The following is a 15,132-nucleotide window of genomic DNA, read 5'->3' on the forward strand; positions in this document are numbered from 1 at the left end:
TCAGGCTGGTGTTCCTTCTAAAGCCTTCCCCACATCCTGCCTGATCACTGCCACAGGAGTGCTTTTCCCAAAGTAGAAATCTGATCATGTCACCCTCAGCTTAAAACGCTCAACTGGTTCTCCAACCCTCTGGGGACAAATCCATGGTGTACCTGTGCATATAAACACACTCTACAAAAATCGTACACCTATGGATGAGGACAGTGGGGGGGGAGTGAGGGCAGAGAGTGGGGTGGGAACCGGGTGGAGGGGAGCTATGGGGGGGGGGGGAGGAACAACTGTAATAATCTGAACAATAAAGATTTATTTTAAAAAAACAAAGTAGAATGGGATAATTTAAATAATAATGTCTACTTATATATGGAAACTTCATGGAGTGTTATCAAATTTAGGAAACCCCAAATAAAGACTGATTTTCGGGGGGGGGTGCCGATTCTAAATTGCTTTTCAGTGCTAGTTTATGGCAGACATGCATGTATTATCTTTCCATGTATTATGATTTATCTTTTGGGTAGTTCAGAATTCTACACATTCTATATATTAATACAGGTACACTGTAACACTTATTGATCACATACCATGTGCCGCTGTAGTGGGTGTTTTATACGTTATTTCCTTTCATCCTTTACATCACAAGCAGGAGGTGCTATCTCTGTCAGCTAGCCCGGGTCTGAGCAGAGGTCTGACTCTAAAACCTGCCTCTTAATCTCTCTGCCTCCTTCTCTCTTGTAAAGTGCTCAGTAGGTATCTTTACAGGAGTTCAGATTTTTGCCAGTTATTCATGGGAACTTAAGAACCCATCCACAGTATCACAATATGATATTAGCCAAAGAACATTTCATGTCCCCAAAATTACATCGTTCAAAAACAAATCAGTTGTTTAGCAATATCCATGCCATTGGTCTCCATTCATGTGGATAATTGGGAGTTTACTGAGCCTGCATTTTCAGTGAGAAATGATGTGCAGGCACAATATTCGAAGTAGCACAATAACATGTTTACACACAAACGCTGAAGTCTGGGTAAACTGACTGCAGAGGGGCTATGCTTCAAGATTCCAAATTCCGAAGACAACCAACACTGTCCCGAGACACTTTGGGGCAAGACCAGCACTGGCGAGCACAGGTCAAGAATCTGTGTGGAGACAGGTGTACATATTTGTTTGTGTTGAGAGAAAATCACACAGATGGACTTGGAGAAAAAAAAATTGGATCAATTAAAAGCATATCTGCATTTTGTTCAGAATCCTCAGCAGCCTACCCAAAAACATTTCAGAACCAAACCAGGTGTTGGGGAAGAAAGTATGCAGAGTGGGTTCTTATTAGAAGGGTCTCAAGACTATCCATTTGACAATTTCAATGTGTTGTATCTCTCTACCTCAATGCTGTGACTGAGGTGATGAGAAATAAAGAGAAGAAATTGGACAAGCCTTGTTTCTTTACAACGGTTTCAGGCTAGACCTCTTTCAAGCCTACCTTCTACTTGAGAGCCAAGTATGTTACAACAATTACCCTTTCTACTAGGTCTCCAACATTTCAACATACAGTTCTCAATGGCTAGCCTTAATATACTGTATCAGGTAATAAAATGGTACATTAATGTGCTCTGCTTAAGGGCCAGTACCCTTTAAAATAATAGCTAACATTTACCGAGTGCTTATTACGTGCTAGGCACACTTCTAAACAGCCGAAAGGTGCTACCTCGTCTAATTCTCACAATAACCTCAAAGTACCTATGACCCATTTTATAGACGAGGAACACAGACCACAGAAAGGACAAGTAATTTCTTCAAAATACACAACTGATAAGTGGCAGAGCAGGGTTTACTCCCAAGTAGCCTGGATCCGGGGTCCTTACTCCTTTTCTTAAAAATAACTTTTAAAGCTTTTAATAAATTTACATACACAAGTATGCACAGGTCAAGTTTCTCAAATTCAACATGCATGTGCCACAGGAATCAGTACGCTAGAGCCGCACTGTGCCCACTTCCAGCCACTGCTCCTCTCTCTGACTTCTCACAGCTCAGGTTAGATTTGCCTGTCCTTGTAGTTAAATAAGTGGAACCATGTTACATGTACTCTTTTGAGTCTGGCTTCTTTCATTCATTACTAATTTTGAGATTTATCCAAATGGTTGTAGATGGTTCATTCTCCTGTCTTTTAGTGTCTCATTGTGTGAATATATAACAATTTGTTTACTCACTCTACTGCTGATAGGCATGTGGGTAGTTGACATTTTAGGCTATTACAAAAAGTGCTGCTATGAACACTGCACATGTATTTTTGTAAAAATATGGATGCATTTCTGTTGTGTATATTCCTAGGAATGGAATTCTTGGGTCATATGTCCAGATTTCGTAGATGCTGCCACACAGGTTTTCAATGTGACTGTATCATTTACACTCTCACCAGCAGTGTATGAGAGTTCAGGTTGCTCTATATCCTCACCAACATATTTTCTACCTCAATAATTTTTAAACATGGCTTCAAACAAAAGTTTTTAATTCAACTAACATTTCTTGAGAACCTGCTATGTGTCAGGTGCTCTTCTAAGTGGTGGGACATGCGGGTCCTCACTCTTAAACAGTACATTATGCTGCCTCCTCTCCTCACTCACTTAACCAAAATCGCCACAAGCGTGCTCACGTCTTTCTACTCCAGGAGAGATGCAGACAGACAGACAGTCACACAGCACTGCTGCTTGACCATCCCTGCTGTAAATGTCACGGAGCATGGATTGGCTGCAAGAGACTCCAGCAATCAGCAAGGCGTGGTCTCTGCTTTGAGATGCTCCTGGTCTGGTTTGGAGATGCACCAATAAGCAAGTGCTAATCTCCCAGGAGGATTATGATAGAAGCACGAGGTACAACCTCAGCAGCCAGGAGGCCCCTCACCCAGAATGCAAGTCCTGCAGGAGAAGCAGGCGTTAGCCAGGACATGGGAGGAGAGGGAAAGGGCTGGAGGGCTGGGGGTGGTAACAAGCTGAGAGACCAGAAAGCGTGGCATACCGGCATGGATGGGACTTCATTACTGGTCAGCAAGAACAAAACACAGATGCCTAACACTTGATTTTCAAGTCATGCTGGCATAACAAAAACACCAAATCAATTGGTCTGAAGTGGCCTGGCTACCACCAAACAGTCACAGAACAACACCTTAATATTTAACAGTTGCATTGTTTTGTTCATGTGGCATTTCTACGGAATCCCTTATCCAAGAATCTATGAGCTGTTTACTGATATTAACCCGTTCTCCAAATAATCTCATGAATGGAGTAAGCCTGAATAAACAAACCTCCATAATTCATCAAATTACAACAAGAACAGAAGAAAGAAGTTCAATGTCTTGGCAAGGTCACCTAGTAAGATCGATATTCATTTCAACTTCACCAGGGAAAATGTGTATAACCTAGAAATGTACTTCTTGAATTGTCTATTGTTCACTTGACAGATAACAAGAATGAGAGAATTTACTGGGAAGTAGGCATCTGTTTATTTCTAACTACTAACTAGCCATAATGGTGAAGAGATTTTATCTAGGCAAAAGCTTAAATCCTAAAGTAGAAACTAAATATTTGCCAGGAATGAAGAGTACTAGAGATAAATAACTCCATGGTTTTAAAAACTCTGGAAATAGGAAACCCTGCAGATAAGACCCAAACATGAGGATATCACAGCCAAAACTTAAATGATAAATCTCATATACTAAAGGAGAATAACTCTAAGATTGTGATCGCCTGTTTGCTCAGTTAGGGCAACTGGTTCAGTGCTCTAACTTTGCATGCTTTGAGAACAAGTTCCTTTATGTCAATCACATATTACTTGGAACAGTTTATTTAAGAAAATAAAGCAAGACATTCAGGAGTTAGTGGTTTGGACGACAATACAAAGGTGGAAATAATGTAATTAGTAAGGCGAACCACTAAGGGGTGTCTGTTACCATAGTCTTGCAGGAGAGTAGATTGGGGTGGTGGGGTGGTTTGAGGGATTATGTAGGTTTTGTTATAATAAAAAGAAGAAATTTAGTTTGAAACAGCCCCAAGGGAAGAACTGAGAAATAGTTTTTAAGGCTGTGCAGGAGCCCATCTAGGAATCACAAAACATAATTGTAACTTGAATGAAAGCAAGGAAGCAAAACCAAAGGAGAATGGGGAGATCGTAGAACACAACCAGAATCAGAAGAAACTCTTTAGATCGAAATCCTGTCAAATGACTGCAGCCTGGAAGAAAAGTCTTCCTGGTAAGTGGTGGGAAGGGAAGGGTTTCGGAAATAACCATAGAATGTAAGTGTGATAATGTTTGCAATGTTACTGCCATGATCTTTAGTCCAACTATACCCTAGGAGCCACTCTTTTTTTTTTTTTTCAACAAAGTGCCTACTGAGTTCCTTGCACATAGTAGGATTGTAGTGGGAGCCTTTTGATGACCTTAGCTGTGTTTTCCTAATTTAGGCAACCAAGGTGGGCCTTATATAATAAGTATGTGCTGGAAATCTACAGAGAAGATTCAGTTCATTCAACACAGAAACCTTAAAAAAAAAAAAAACAATAGCAGCAGAAGCAAGCCAATAACACAACTAGGTTCTGAGGCCTGAACCATTTTCCAGTGCATTTTAGGGTTTAGGTATGGGAGAGCAAGTATATGTTCACTAGAAAGTTAAACTAGCACATGCTCAGAGCAGCTCTCACTATCCTTCCTAAGCACCTGGACACGCACCCGCCTTCTAGGCCTGAAAGGATAGATGTTAATTGGTGGTAGCTGGCATTAGGAAGAGTAATATGCGCAAAGGATGGGAAGAGGAGAGTTGTGTGTGCCCTCTATTCCATCCTCTCAGAGGCTTCCTTTGGCCTTGATTCCCTGACATATTCTAAGTTCACGTACAAACTAAATCAGAGGCACAGATCACTACATTCTAGCAAATGCCAACTAAGGAAGTGTATCTCCCTATAATAAGCTAATGAAAAGCTTGCTTTAAAGATTACATTTTAACACATGAAATCCGTTTACTTTATGTTGAGAGACAATTTGCAGCTTATTGATCTTCTCAATTTTCATCTCCTCTATGAGAGGTGTTGGTAAATGGAAAACAGATGAAGTCAAGTTAGTCGACTTGCTGGTTTGCACAGAAATGGGTTGTTTTTTTTTAAAGGAAGTCTGTGAATTTCTTTAGATGTCACATGTCATTTTTATGTCTCTAGTCTACCATTGTAGGTGGTTAGAATCTGATCATATTTACAACTTTCAGGACTTGACAACTCCTTGATCTGAGGGATTTTATGTAAGTTATAGAGGGCCTCTCTTTGTGCAAGATGAGTGAGAAAAATAGTCCCTATCTCAAAGAGCTAATATGTTTTCAATAAGCACGATTTTAAAAAAAAAGTCTATATTTTCTATAAGGCCTTGGTATGGAGGGCCTGTGACTTATAAATACTACCAATCTGTAAGTTGTATTGTTTTACATAATCCCTAGCTCTTGTGGTTTTTAATTACATTAAGGTAAATTGGCAAATTGTAGGTGTTATATTTTAAGGTACCACAGAAGAGTTTAATAAAGACATCTATAAAGCTAAGCCACATCTTAAATACAACATGCATTTCAAAAAGCAATCCTATATAATAAAACTCTAACATGCAAATCTACTGAACAGCTGAACGACTGATGCTCACTGACCACCAGGGGGTAGATACTCAATGCAGGAGCTGCCCCCCTGGTGGTCAGAAGCCGGGCTCACAGCTGGCGAGTGCAGCAGCGGTGGCGGGAGCCTCTCCTGCCTCCATGGCAGCACTAAGGATTCCCTGGGGGATGTCTAACTGCAGGCGTAGGCCTGCTCCCCTAAGCTGGCAGTCAGACATCCCCCAAGGGGTCCTGGGCTGTGAGAGAGCACAGGCCGGGCTGAGGGACACCCCCCAACAAACACCCCAGTGCATGAATGTCATGCACTGGGCCTCTAGTCTTAATAATAATAGCCAATACAATACAGTAATAGCTAACACAGGGGTTTGCTCATTTCTAATCATTTCTGAGCATATATACAGGGCATCCCAAAATATGCATACACAGTTTAACAGCTGACAGCTCAATTTTGAAAATGAAATGTACTTTAATAAACACTGCCCTTATAATTATTCAAAGTGTGAGAATACATTTTTTGGGACACCCTATAAGCAACCTCTCTTAACTCTCACAGCAACTCTACATGAGGGGTACTAGCATTAGCCTAATTTTGCAGATGAGAATGCAGACACAGAGGGCGTGAGTAGGCATAGATGGCAAGAGAAATGCTGGGAGGCTGAGTGGGAACAGGATAGTTCAATTTAGCACCAAGAATGTGGAAAGAGGGAAACCTTTCAGAGTCCATAATTAGTGAACTGAGTTTCACTAAAATCTGAAAGGAGAATAAGAAATTCTATGGTACTAAACTGAAAAAGATGACTGAGCATAGAGCAGCACAGACTAAAACCATACAAAGAATACATGTACGTTACAGTGCATACATGAATTAGCCATGACCTTTGAGGAAAGGTTAAAACTATTTTTAAGTTTCTGACATCCTTGATAATTGTCAGGGAATTAAAACAGTGATGTAGAAAAGATAATCCAGAAAAGTCAGCAATGTCCTTAATACAATAAACCAAGAGAAATACAGTTTTGCTCTATATTTATGATACTAACCCAGAAATTAAAATGTATCATTGAAATGAAAAATAGCATTTCATTTAAATATCAGTAAAATGTTTCCAATCTTCAGGAGTCATCTCAGTTTTCATCTCAATGCTCAATGTTTGATGTCATGTACATCTGTGCAAATATCATTATCGAAAATTTATAACTGAATATATTTTTTCTAACATAGGCAGAAGAGTAAAAATTACACTAAGACAGTTGTTTTGTTCCCCATTTAATAAAATTTCAGAATAAAAACCATTTTAAATGTACAAGAGAAACTCTCTTAATGAAAAATATCTGTAGCATACTGTAACAAAAATGATAAAGTAGTCCAATGTTATAAATCATGAATTTTACAGCGAGCATTCCAGACTTTGGCCACCTGGTTTGAGCCATAGTTCTATCAGCCTTCTAGTTTAGTCCAACTTCCAGTGGACACATTACTTGAACTCTTTCCTCAATTTTAAAAAAGGGAGTACCAGGAGAACCTACTTCATAAAGCTGTTGTAAGAATAAAATAAAGAATCTCTGCAGTGCTCTGCTGGCTACATGGAAGGGACTCAATGCGTTAGCTGTTATTTTCATTACATGTGATTATATAAGCATTTCATTATGTAAGCATTTCATTATATAAGCACTTACTATTTATGCATAAACTATACTAGAGAACCAGAAAATCCATTTTTCTGAAGATTTCTAAATCCACTGGAAAAAAGTAATGTAGACCTGACTGGCCATTTTAGTGATTTTTTTTTTTTAATTTCTATAACATTTTATCTAAAGACTGAAAGAGAATCACCAGCCTGGTGGACAGCATACCCACATGGCTCTCCACAGAGTTATGTGGGTATACTCTCATGAAAGACAAAACATCTGATATGTTATTATTTCTAATTTGGTGCCCATGGGGTTTTCCCAATGCAAAGAAATAAGCCCAAGGAAACTATAAAAAGCAACAGCCCATAGTTAAAACAACAACAAGCAAACTGATCTGTAAATGCCAAAGCATTCACCTGCAACTGAGACCAGTCACATCTGAGTGTCTGTGCCACTCCCAGGGCATTTAAAAAAAATGCTTGCATCACATACAATGATTTTTTACATATAAAGGTTTATTAGGTGGAGCATGTTAAGGCCATAGTTAACAGAGCAATTTAAAAAGCTAATTAAAAATGAAAAATAATATTTCATTTAAATATTAGAATGTTTCTAATCTTCAGAAGCACAGTTTCCTTTGTTTTAATCTCAATGTTTCAGATGTAAATTGGCCTAGAGCTTAGCATCTGGCAAATACTGTTCTGGATGGACAAAACAGAGGCAAGCTTTCAATTTTCTGTTCTCACACTTCATCATTCTTCCCCCCCTCATCTTACACTTCTATTCCACTTTCCCTCCATTTAGCTTCAATTTTATGATATCCGGTGGATGAAGTTTAGATTTCTAAATCCGACACCTTAAGCTATTTACAAACAAGACAACATGTAACACTCATGTAGTAATTAAATGCATCATTTGCCAACGTAGCACCTAAAATGTTTACTCTTGAATGATGTCATCAAACCATCTACCCCTTATATCTCACTTTCTTTTCATAAGCCATGGAGAAAATTTCCATACCTTAATTTAGAATATGATTTTATGTACATTTCCTGTGAACTAGAAACATACAGACTGAGGTGAGTACTTACTTTTGATCAATAAAGAGAGGATCAAAGAATTCCGTTGTGATTTTGTTTGCATACAAGGAACAACCGGTCATTGAGCATAACCCTAAAATGCATCAGAGGGAAAGGACCGTGGTTAGTGAGTGCTACTTCATTAACACGGTGAAAGTACCTTGTTTGGGAGAAAGTTACTATTTACCTGACAGTATGAATACAACCCCAGCCAAACAAGCAATTTTAGCTTTGGCTTTCTCTGAGCCTCCGACTTTGGTACACTTCATTCCAAACAGGGCAATTATGGAACCAAAAAAGCCCAGGCTGACAGCGGCAATCATAAGTCCTCTACATGCCTGGATATAACCTGCAATTAGAGTAGGTCATTTACATGTTAACATAAAACAGGTGGCTGTCCAGGGAGAAATCCTCGTTCTACATTGTCCTCCCGAACGATTGTTCCGTTTTCCAAAAAAATAAAAGTAAATAAATAACCATAACTGTTAAAACATGGGGCAAGACAAGCAAGGGAAACAAGTTATCCTACATGGAGTGCCTGTTGTATGTCACACACTTTTAAGTGCAGTTTATGCATAATCTTCAGATTAGCTCGCTGAGTGCTGTTATTCACATGTGAGGAAACCGAGGCAAGCAAAGTGTCTAGGATATGCCAGAGATAAGTTAGTAAGAGACAGGAATGGATTCCATACCGATATGACTATACAATCCAGGTGACGCTGCCTTTCACTGTGCAAAACATCACCTGCCACTATCTCGAGCCTCTTACTCCTTTGTACATTGGAACTTTTAAACAGATGTTTTAATGGTTCAGACATTATAAAATTTATCATTGGGCAGCAAGACCTCCCAAAGGGTGAAATCTTCCAATATTAGTGAAAGCTTATAAATGAGAGCAACTAAAATATAATCATGAGCCATGAGGAGTCTAAATTAAGAATTATTTTAATGGCTTTGTATTATTTACAGGGCACATATGATAAAATGTGGCTTAAAAAAGCATTGGCTATTTACAGCAAGAATAGCTTATAATTGTTAAATTAACTGATTACATATAAGTGGATGCTTTCAAAGAAACCCTAAAAGCTTGTTCTGTTGGTTTCTTGGATCATTCTTCCTATAACATGTATTTCCTTAGTCACATATTTTTATTTGCACAGCCATGGTTATGATAAACTTCAGCCTGGCTTTCATCCAGACATTAAGAAATGTTAAATTAACAGGATTTAAACTAATAACTTTGTCCACATATGGACATTTTCATTTCAGCCTGAAAAAATGCCATATTTCAATCTGAAACAGTGATGGCCCATACGAGGTGTAAGTATATATTTGTTAAGCAAATGAACATACATGTACTTCAGGTTTACATTTGGAATTAAATTTGTCAATCTGTAAAACCTTGTTAATGCCAAGAGACTAAAAGTTACTTATTGTGTGTCCTCAGACAAAAGCCATAATGAATAATATTTCTAAGACTATGATAATTATAAACTCAGAAAATAATGCTGGCAGGTAGCCTTCAGTCTCCATGTTTCTTTGGGAAAGAATAAAATTTTAAGTTTTAATCCTATTCCTACGATCTATTTTAAAGAGTTCACAGAAGATGTTCTATTTAATTGAACAAATCTAGGCCCCCAGAAATTCAGACGGCAATGACAATCATCTTCTATTTTGTAGCATGAACTACTCCCAAACAAAATCATTTCGCTGAGGGTGAGACCATCAAAGACAGCAGCAGGAACATTTAGTTTTGGTAGCAATGATCACGCTGCAGGGCTCTCTGGGGGAGTGCTGCCCAATACTGACCCAGCTCTATTTTAAACTTCAATCCTCAAGTCCCTCTACCAGAACCCAGGGAGCAGATAGAAGCCCAGATAGAGAGAAGAGACCTGTTAGTTCCTTGCAAGGTTAAGGAGTGTCTCCCAGAATCACAACTGCCTCATCACTTATCCCCAGAGCTACTGGGACAGTGTGTGGGTTCTTCATAGCTTTATTTTAATCTATGGTTTTGAGGTGTTTTAGCTGACTCTTGACTGAAATCACTCAACGGACAAAACAGCGTGTGTATGATGTAACCTCAATAGTATATGTGTAAAAAAAGAACTATCCTACAAAACTTTACCATGAACCTTTATGTGCATTTACTTTAATAACCTTACAGGCTTTATGAATAGAAAATGCAGGAGCCTGGCAAAAGGTTAAGTTCTACTCCGACCCTTTAGACCACAAAATACGTTTTCCCAGATGGTAAACAGTGGTTAGAATCCCATGCTGATGAATTCAGTTCTCAACAGGACTGGGAAAATAATAGCAGCCTTTAAACTTTATTTAACCACTACGCATACCCTTTTGTTCTGAGTTCCTCACTCAGTTCGCCCATCTCAGCCCTTGGCACATGTGTGGGAGTAGAGATGGGAAAGCAAGGTTCTGATGCGGCCAGGTCCTTCCTCGGTACCACTCAAAACCCTAATTTGAGGGCAAGGTACCTCTCTCTAGATGGAAAACAGTACCAATAAATAAATTGCTAATTTGTCGCATGCACCAAAAAGGCACTTCACCAGCACAATCATTGGCTAGATGTTCTAAAATGGGGAGCAAAGAGCAGGGATTGGGGTTCCTAGGGATAGCTCCCCTGCCAGCTGTAAATGCAATCCAGTTGTTGGTAAGTCTGAGCTTTGTGAATTAGGGGCTACCAGTCCTTAAAACACCCACAGACTCAGGCCTGAGGTGACTGCCAACCAACTCAGAGTTTATCTTTTGCAAGGCAGACCTCTACAACCTTGCTTTCAAACAGTTCCTCGGGGCAAAACTTATAAGTAAAACCATCAAGCGAAGTGGTGGTAAAAACTAGTCAAGGAGGCCATTATTTTTGACAGGTCTAATTTACTGACACCGTTAATAGCTAATTAACACATTAAGGTGCTGAAGCATGAACATATTTACTTAGAAGTTCTCTGAAGTATAATTTATAGTTAAGTCTCTTGTACGAAATGGCAAACATTCCCACTAACAAAAATAGATGGCATATACTAAAAAAACAACCTGGCTGAAAATTATTCTCAGCTAAAGTTCAAGTGGTGTTTTGAAAGGAACATGGGTTAGCAATAAACAGAAATCACTAGCTTAGTCAACTGTGAAATGTTTAATTAGTAAAATGTAGGGGCCTTAATGAATTCTGTTAAAGGGAACCTTCAAGGTGTCCCTTAAAAGTTGTGTTTTACCCTGGCCAGGTGGCTCAGTTGGTTGGAACATTGGCCCATACACCAAAAGGTTGCAGGTTCAATTCCCAGCCAGGAGGAGCACTGTAGGTAACCGATTGATCTCTCTCTCTCTCTCTCTCTCTCTCTCTCTCTCAACCGATTGATGTTTTTCTCTTTCTCTCTCTCCTCTCCTCCCTTCCTCTTTCTCTCTCTCTCAAGTCAATTTAAAATAAATGCATATCCTCAGGTGAGGATTAAGAAAAAATGTTAAGTGTTTTCCAAATGATGTGTACCTTATTTTCCGTTGCAAACTAGCAAAAATGAAAATAGCCACTTGGTGGAGACAATTTCCTAGTGAGAAGAAAAAAACAAGCTTTTCTTATGCTAGTAGCTTTGTGCATTTTTTTGCAAATACTTTGAAAGAAGGAAGGTATGGGGAGAAGGCATGAACTTTGAATTTTAGCTCTGTTCTCCTATTTACCCACTGTGTGGCCTTGATTATGTTAGCTAATCTCTCAGCCTCTGTTTTCTCATCTGTAAAATAGGATAAGAGCTTTTACTTCACAGAATGAATAAAATGAACAAAGTGTCTGGTGAGCAGGTAAGAAACTCATGGAAGCTTCCTTTCCATAAAACTAATATTGATTCTAAGCAGAAATTGGGGTTGGGGTCTTAATATGGCATCATACTAACTCGAGACATTTAGCTTTTCCTCAGCTTCATTTTCCTTACAGAGAAAACGGGGGTGATATGATACCACCTGATGATGAGGAACCAGAGCTTTGACCTCACAAAGGAAATTCAGAATAATGACTCCATCATCTGCTTCCAAGAGGTTTGCTCCTCCATCAAAGACAGTGGTTCTCAACCTTCCTAATGTCGCGACCCTTTAATACAGTACCTCATGTTGTGGTGACCCCCAATTTCATTGTTACAAATTGAACATAGTTAAAGCATAGTGATTAATCACAAAAACAATATGTAATTATATATGTGTTTTCCGTGGTCTTAGGTGACCCCTGTGAAAGGGTCGTTCGACCCCCAAACGGGTCGCGACCCACAGGTTGAGAGACGCTGATCGAAGACTAGCTGAGAGAACCATGAGCTTTCTCTCTCCTTTCTTGGCTTTACTTCTCAATCCAGACCTCGTACCTCGTCAGGCCTGTGGCCCCCATAGCCCATGGTTACATAACTTTCTCCCGTCACTGCAAAGGCAATGTTAGGAAGTCCATGTGCAGCACGCTGCCAGCAGGACCTGCCTCAGGACCAGCACCCAACAGATACGGCTGCCCTGGGAACACACGCCAGAGATGGATGTCCTCTCCCACACTGATGTTGTTGTTTTTTTCTCTCTCTCTCCCCCTTCCTCTCTCTCTCTCTCAAATCAATTTAAAATAAACACATATCCTCAGGTGAGGATGAAGGGAAAAAGCTAAGTGTTTTCCAAACGACGTGTACCTTATTTTCCATTTCAAACTAGCAGGGATGAAAATAGCCACTTGGTGGAGACCATGAAGGGGGCCACTTTGAAAAGTTCTACTGGTAAATGGGGGAATCAACTCCTTTCTCTATGAAACTGTCGCAGTGTCACTGAATCCCCATGTGTTACTCTGGGAGATGCAGAAAAGTCAATCTGTCGCTTTGGAGTAGGCAATGCCTCCCTATGATACAAAAGGCAGAGCCAGCAGGAAGAGTCTGATTAATCTGATTATAGCACACATTTCAAAGTCCTCATAAGTTTAAAAGACAAGCAATAGGCTGAGAGTGCAACATTTATGACAAATCAAAGATTGACATCCAAATTTAAGAAAACAAATCATTTAAACCAAGAGGAAACTACACAACCACGGGTATAAGACATGAACAAACAATTCACAAAAGAGGAGGGGGAGGGGGAGATCAATATATGATAAGGTGTTCAAAATCAGTGCTAATCAGATCAGGGAAATGCCAAGTTAAATGATAATATGATAATGTCACCTATAATATTGGATGAAAAACTTAGTGGTGAAAATGTAGAGAAATAGGTAGTCTCACACACTGTTGGTAGAATGTAATTTGGCAGTATAAACTGAATATTAAAATGAATATTCCACTGCCCTGACAATACAATTTCTCAGTATGTACTCTCTAACAACACACATACAGACAAAGAGGCAAATATAACAATTTTCAGTGAAGCGCTAACAAGAATGAAAGGCTGGAAAGGGTCCCATGTCCTACAACGGGCAAATGGTTATATAAACCAGTTTGTCCAGACGAATGAATACTACGCAATCATTACTTCTATATGTATGGACTGGGAAAGATAAGTTATTAATTTTAGAATGCTGCAGAATAGTGCGTAGTGTGGTGTTATGTTTTTAAAAGTTCTTTTCTAGACACATGGAAGGCTATTTTGCAAACTGGGTTGTATATAAATGTCACTCCTCTTCCATTTGCTCCATTCTAGAGCTTAATAATTGAGGGTTATCCCTCCTTCCTCTGCCTCCAAATCTTGATACCATGCCCACTTTCACCTCAGACGTATTATTCTGCACGTAATAATATCCAGCAAGCTCTTGTTTGTCTCTCTTCTCTCTTGTCCCCCAACTGTCCTACAGAAGGAGCCATACCTATCTGGCACTCTATCTCAGGTAACAACAATACAGTTACAACAGAAGAATGCGCTTAAACCGTAACTGTTAAGCCCGTATTCCTGAAGGTAAGCCACAGAAACAAAGAAACAAGAGGCTGTCTGTTCAAAGCATCTACCTGGATGTGTGCTTTGCAGAGGACAGGAAATTCAAGGGCAATTCTAGGGGACCCACAGTGTGCCAGCTACTAATGTGACACAGCAGGGTGTCACCCATCTACAACTAGACACTTCGGCCCTTATAGGCAGGTTCCATCAAATACCACTGTTGAGCAACAAACATTTGCTTTCCGTGGCAAGCACCATCTCAGGGGAAGTAAATCTTGTCTTTTATTTACTCAGCTATGCAAATAAAAACTTGCAGGGCAGTAATAAAAGAAAAAGAGAACACCTCAAATCTAGAAATTGTAAGTGACTCTCCTTAAGTTTCTGTGGGGATCCATCCAGTCCTGGGCTGTCAAATCCTAGAGGAAGAGCCTAGAGCAGTGGTTCTCAACCTTGGCTGCACATTAGAATCACCTGGGGACCTTTTTAAAATCCTGATTTCTGGGCCTCATCATTTTAAAAAGATCCCCAGGTGATTCTGATGTGCAGCCAAGGTTGAGAACCACTGGCCTAGAGCGTGAGGACGCATCTGACCACGTTCATATAGACGGTTCTCTTGAAACTAAAACAGAGCCAGTTTTCCACCTGAACATCGATCTACCCGTTGCTACAATGCAATGCGATATAAAGCCTAATTAACAAAAAACAATGTAGAAAACAATTTACAGAAGGGCACCGGCTCAGAACCTGTCAGTCTCCCAGAACCTGTCAGTCTCCCGCACGCAGAGATTCTGAGCTGAGCGTCCCGGACTCTACCCGCTGACGCTCAAGGGCTATTTATTTTCCTAACATTTGGAGGAAGCGTTAAAGCCCGGGCTGGCACGCCTGTAGAAGAATTTTTTTTTGGG

The 15,132-nt window shown here is 39.7% G+C and overlaps 1 protein-coding gene across 1 annotated transcript in view; it reads right to left on the minus strand.

The window, feature by feature from the left end:
* The window catches only part of CLDN10 (claudin 10), a 26,622-nt gene that overhangs the window by 10,615 nt on the left and 875 nt on the right, over nucleotides 1-15,132 (minus strand). Inside the window, exons 2-3 of the mRNA XM_006755045.2 lie at nucleotides 8,529-8,690; nucleotides 8,354-8,435 (exon numbers count right to left, since the gene is read on the minus strand). Of these exons, the coding sequence (XP_006755108.1) occupies nucleotides 8,354-8,435; nucleotides 8,529-8,690 (244 nt within the window). The remainder of the gene's footprint in view (nucleotides 1-8,353; nucleotides 8,436-8,528; nucleotides 8,691-15,132) is intronic.

This window comes from Myotis davidii, unplaced genomic scaffold (assembly GCF_000327345.1).
Source record: "Myotis davidii unplaced genomic scaffold, ASM32734v1 scaffold133, whole genome shotgun sequence".
NCBI classification, from domain to species: Eukaryota; Metazoa; Chordata; class Mammalia; order Chiroptera; family Vespertilionidae; genus Myotis; species Myotis davidii.